Below are 6,610 nucleotides of genomic sequence, written 5' to 3'. Positions count from 1 at the left end.
TGACCGAATTTCCACTTATCTGTCCAAAGTATGGGCTCACGTTCTCGCTGCCGTTAATGGATACCGCGGATCCGAGAGGCTCAAACTCATCAAACTAGTGTCTCAATCTGCTGCTGGTTATGCAGGCGCAATGAATTCTTATACCGCACATCTACTATATATGTATACGTATATATATATATACACCGATAATTCTTTAATATACGCAACATGACCAACTTAGAATACCCACAACTAAAAATAAAACTAATAACAAGCCTAAGCTTAAGCTTAGTGACGACTGATATGTGTTTGAGTGAACACAACTACGGTTGCCGGTGGTGGCCGAAGGTCAAGACCGTTGGAGTTTGAAGATATCGAAGAGGCGGATTTGAGATGCCGATACCGAGAGCATCCAAGAAAGGGTTCGTTTGGCAATGCCAATTTTTCCCAAGGTAATCACCGTAACTGATTCAAGATGTCCATAACGATATCAGCCAATAAATTAAAGGGTCGTTTTGCAATGTCAATTTTCCCATAGAAGCCCTGCTACCGAACACGCTTTGCCGAATTGTGAATAATAATATATTATTCATAAATAAAATAATATTAATAATAATAATTATAAATAACAAAAAAAAGAAAAGAAAAAAACAAAAACATAACAAGACAAGCTGGTTGGTTTTTCTAGAAAAGCTCCTCTATATGCCGCGTATAGGCCTATACGCGGCGTATTAGTTTGATTCCAACCTGCCCTGCAAAACCTGGGCAAGGTTGTCAACTCATACCTTATACGCCGTGTATAGGCCTATACGCGGCGTATTGCTTTTGCTGAATTATTGGAGCCCGGCTCCCCTCCCTTTCCTCCTTTCCTTTCTTTATTATAAATGGAGACGTTGTATCTCTTAACGTTCAACAAAAAAACAACACAACATTTGTACTATATATACCCAGAATGTCTTGGTTTAACCATTTATTTCCAGAGGAAAAACCGGGTTACGCCGCTAACGATCAGCCTGGCACGTTGTGGTTACCCAACTTGAACTAGGTTTCGTTATATATTTATTTAGTATGAATTTGGTAGTTTTTTTTTTTACTAAAACATGCTGCATTACGTTTTGTTAGAAGTATGTTGGGTATAATACCCAGCCCCAACAACCTTACTGTCATCTCGAACAGTTTTATGGTAACACTGGCTCGTCGGGCTTGCCAAACTTGAACCAGGTTTCGTTATATAGTCTTATTGTAAATATTTGGTTATGTTATTATTAATTTAATATTCTTATTTATTATTAAAATATTATATTTTATTTTTTTATAGGTATTATTATTATTTATTATTATCACTAGCACTGTTGTTTGAATTTCTAATTTATATATGGTAGGAGTACTTCGTGTCGGATTACGGTAGTCAGCTATCGTACTCGTCATCTGTCGCCTGATCGGATTATGGAGGTCAGCCAACGTCATCGTACCAGCCACCGGTAGCAAATGATCCGTTTTATGGAACCGAGTCTTCATCGCACCACGGGCGAAATGATCAAGCCGGGCCAAACCCAAATAACGAAGATGGGTACGATGACGACTATATACGCGAGGTGAAGGTTTCGTATAAAACAGATGTTGTAAGACACCGTGTGTTTTGTTTAAGTTAATATTGTTTTTTTGTATGTTATTTAATAAACGGCTTAAGAATTAGCGTAAAATGTTTCAGATTTTTGAGAGCCGCGAGGAGCTGGAGAAATGGGTAAAAATTAGATGACAGGACCATGGGTTTGTTGTTGTGGTCCAGCGGTCAAGGAAAAACACCGTGGACCTTGCATGCAATCGTGGAGGCGAACCCAAAATAAAGGCGACGGTGAGACGTACCGGCAGCATCAAAAAATGCTATCCGTTTAAGATCCTGGGCAGGTACGACTCGAGGGGTGCATGTTGGAGGGTTCAAGTGGTAAACGAGACTCACAACCACAATCTCGTTGAATTCGAGGAGGGGTGTGCGTATTTTAGAAAAATGAACACCGACCAGCTGGATATGGTTGAGAGTTTACACAGGGCCGGCGTGAAGCCGCAAGAAATTGAAGCAGCCCTCAGCGAAAAGTTTCCCGGTGTGCAACCTGTAATAAAAGATATATACAACCACACCGCCAAGATAGTAGAAATGGGCTACTAGGCGACACCCCTATGAAGGTAGTTCAAAACACTTGTAGTTTTAATGTGTACTTATCGTGCTTGTAATATTTACCAAAGTTTTATTTCATCCAATGCAGGCGCTAGAAAACTTTCTCGCAGGCAACGGTTTCACGTTCTATACCCGGGAGAGTGATACCGACAACAGGACGGAGGAAATTTTCTTCTGTCATAGTAAGTCGCATAAGATGTGGCGTGCGTTCCCCGAGGTGCTGATGATTGACACGACGTACAACACCAACATGTACGACTGGCCGTTGGTTCAGTTTATCGGTGTGACCTCGACATCACAGTCGTTTTGTATCACTGTCGCGTTTGTGATTAGGGAACGGCAGAGGAACTTCAGCTGGGCTCTGGAGAAACTTAAACAAATGCTCGACGACTGCATGGAGCCACACGTGATCCTGACTGACGCGGACCAGGCCCTCATGAACGCATGCGACGCGGTCTTCCCTAATGCCACAAAAATTTATGCATGTGGCACATATCCGAGAATATAAGGAGAAAATTTAAGGGCCTATATAACTCGGAAATGGGGACGGACTTTGCGTACTGGTGGAAGGTCCTGTATCAGTCACCGATGATGCAGGAGTACGACCACCTTCGCCTCAACATGGAGCGTCATTTGATATGGGACGATAGAGCCGGTGAGTCCTTCGTATCACCTGACAGTTTTTAATAGCCTAAACATATGTCTTAATAACGTTTTCTTTTATTTTTCAGAGGTCTGGCAATACATTCGCAAAAGCTGGCTGGATCCATACAAACACAAGTTTGTAGCCTGCTGGATCGACGAACGCCGAAACTACGGCAAAACGAGTTGAGAGCCAGCACGCAAATCTGAAAAGGTACCTCAATGGAAGCAACGACTCGCTCGACACAATTTCCAGGCAAATCCTTAAAATGGTCAACTCGCGGATGAAAGAAATCGGTAAATCTTTTGAAGCCTCCCGTTCGAAGGTCATGGAAGGACATCGACAACACGTCTGGTGGAAGAATCTAATAAACAGGGTGTCGATTCACACTCTGGGTCTACTTGTGAACAAGTATGGGTTGATACACAAGATACGTGACGGCGGCGCTTCATGCGACCACCATTTGTATTCATCTTCGGGACTGCCATGTGCTTGTCGGATTGAGGGATACATAGTTAACGACACGTGTATCCCAATAGAGGATGTTGAACCGTTCTGGAGGAGGCTTAATTTTGATCCAGCCTGTCCGCCGAACGAGGAGCCAGACTACGCAGCAGGTCTACGGGACATCACAGATACACTATCGTCCATAGATGACCCTAATCAAAAGAAAAGTTTTTTCACCAAGCTCTTGTCTGCTATTCCAGGGAAATCTAAAAAGAAGGAGCCAGAAAAAAGAGAGGATCCTCGGGGGCGTCCCAAAAAACTAGATCCCCCGAGGCACAGCGCATACATCCTCGCTCCAGATCTCCCTAGACACAGCTCCTACAACCCATCCTCGTCACAGGGGCCCAGCCAAGAAACCCCCACCCCATCCTCGCTGACTCGTTCGTTGTCCCAGTCAGCGTCGCGGTTTAAAACTCCTCGTGGACGACCTAAGACATCGAAACCTATGGGAGCTCACCTCGGGTTTCCTTTGATGGTTTCGCCAGCACAAGTACCGGCGATAGAAATGTTTAGGAGCGTCATTCATAGTAAGGCCCAGCCGTTCGTCGCAGACATCAAAAACGTACGCCCAGACGGTAACTGCGGTTTTCGATCAATCGCAGTGGGTTTGGGGATACATGAGAAAGTTTGGCCGGATATTAGGCGGGCGATGCAGAACGAGCTGGAAACGAACGAAGGGTGGTGGAGGGCGATGTTCAACAAAGAGGATGACAGATTGTACGGCTGGGTTCTTTCCAGCATTCCGTACTCCAACACGGTCAAACCGGCGCCGCCGAGTCGTTGGTTCAGCTTACCCGGTCACGGGCACGTGGCTGCTCAGACATACGCGTGTGTGTTAGTCAACCTAGCTGGCAATCAAACCGAATCTTACTTCCCATTGAGAATCGGTCCTAACTTGGTTCCGGATCCACAGGTTATAGGCATTGCTAACTGGGGAGGTGATCACTGGATATATATCAACCTGGTAGGGGATTTCCCAATGCCTACGCCAAACCTTAATTGGGAAAGAAGCGCCATACTGGCGGCACTCGAATGGAAAACACGGTTCGGACAGCGTTTGAAGGAGTACGAAGACATACGCCAGGGTTGGTGAAGGGAATCCTCTAACGTAGATCTAGACAGCTTATAGAAGACATTGTATCAACGGACAAAAAGTCTATAATAATAATAATAAATATTAAATAATAAATAATAATAATTTTAATAATAAAAAATAACAATAATTAAATAAAAATAATTAAATAACAAATTAATATTAATATTAATACCTAAATAATAAAAAATAAAAATAATAAAAATAATAATAATAATAAATAAATAATAATAATAACTAAATAACAAATTATTATTAATATTAATAACTTATAAATAATAAATACTAATAAATAATGAAAATTAAATAAAAAAATAGGCCTAATACGCCGCGTATAGGCCTATACGCGGCGTATTGGCCCCTTATATCAGTCGCCGCAGCTCAACAGCCACATAATTTCAAATTTCAAACTCCCACCCGATCAACTGAGCATCCGAGCATCCACACACGAGCCTATATCGGACGGACACCGACCGGAATACCAAACAAGCCGACGAGATTTCACCCGACACCGACACGACATATAGGTAATTTTTTAATATTATGTTGATGATGATGATGATGATGATGATGTATTGTTGATGATGTGATGATGATGATCCTGTTGTTTGGCGTATATCCCTATACGCGGCGTCTGATATAAATTTTTTTTATTTTCTGTTTTATTATAAATATTATTATTAATATTATTATAAATATTATTATTAATATTTATTATTAGTATTTATTATTATTATTATTATTATTATTATTATTGTTGTTGTTATTGTTATAATTATTATTATTTGTTATTATTTTAGTTTGTGGACGACGAGATTGAGGCCGAGCTCGAGTAGGTGGGGCGGGTCCAGGGCTATGTCCGTGGCCGGGGCCAGGGCCGCGGACCCCCCGAGGGCAATGATGTGTTGCTCACCTACCCTCATTTGCAGTTTGATGAGGGTTCTCCCGCCCAAACACGATACATTCGCCTACGCCAGATGCACCCGTTTCCCAGCACGATTATATACTAGTCGTTTTTGGAGTCTTGTGACGCGCACCAGCAGGTGGCTGAGTACATTGGAAAGGATAAGCCCTAGAGCCGATGCTTCAGTATGCCACTATCAGCCCACCTGGAGCTGACACTGGAGGTTTACAGCACGATACGCATTACGTAAGTTTACTCCACATTGTTATGTTTTTAATATATTATATTATATTATATTATATTATATTATATTATATTATATTTATATTATATTATATTATATTATATTATATTATATTATATTATATTATTTCAGGCCCCGCGCGCCTGGTACGCCAGAGATTCAGATAAGGGTGCCAGGCGCCGATACGACACAGTCGGAGGTTTACTACCGCATGTTCGGGCATGACGTCCATCTCTCGATGGAGGAGTTCGCGGTTGCTCTGGGCTTATACACCGCGCAAGAGGTACGCAGCCCGATATACACGGAGAGCATCCACCAGATGCCGGAAGACGAGCTGCGGGTATAATGGCGGGCCATCAGCGATCACGACTTCGGGGATAGGACCTTGGACACCAGTTCCAAGGTCTCGGCTATTAGGGACCCGCTGCACAGGTACGTTCTTAAAATGTATTCTATTGTTTAATATAACGTAATATATATTATATTATATTATATTATATTATATTATATTATATTATATTATATTATATTATATTATATATTATATAATATTATAATATAATATATTATATTATATTATTATATAATATATAATATTATATATTATATAATATATTATATTATATATTATATTATATTATTAATATAATATATTATTTATTATATTATATTATATTATATTATATATTATATTATATTATTAATATAATATATTATTTATTATATTTATTATATTATATTAATATAATATTATATATATAATATTATATATTATATAATATATAATATTATATATAATATTATATATTATATAATATATTATATTATATTATTATATAATATATAATATAATATATTATAATATAATATATAATATTATATTATATAATATAATATTATATATTATATTATAATATTTATTATATTTATTATATTATATTAATATAATATTATATATATAATATTATATATTATATAATATATAATATTATATATAATATTATATATTATATAATATATTATATTATATTATTATATAATATATAATATAATATATTATA

General features: G+C 38.7%; 1 protein-coding gene across 1 annotated transcript; it reads left to right on the top strand.

Moving 5' to 3' along the window:
- Positions 1-3,069: 3,069 nt before the first annotated feature.
- Positions 3,070-4,401, top strand: LOC143635069 (uncharacterized). Its single transcript, XM_077102973.1, has one exon. The coding sequence runs from the start codon at positions 3,070-3,072 to the stop codon at positions 4,399-4,401; it is 1,332 nt and encodes a 443-aa protein (XP_076959088.1).
- The last annotated feature ends 2,209 nt before the right edge of the window (positions 4,402-6,610 follow it).

Source organism: Bidens hawaiensis, unplaced genomic scaffold, assembly GCF_021521415.1.
Source record: "Bidens hawaiensis isolate Kalapana, Puna unplaced genomic scaffold, B.hawaiensis_p1.1 tig00007409_1, whole genome shotgun sequence".
Lineage (NCBI taxonomy): Eukaryota > Viridiplantae > Streptophyta > Magnoliopsida > Asterales > Asteraceae > Bidens > Bidens hawaiensis.
Note: the sequence above shows the minus strand (reverse complement) of the source record. Positions and strands in the feature narration are given on the sequence as shown.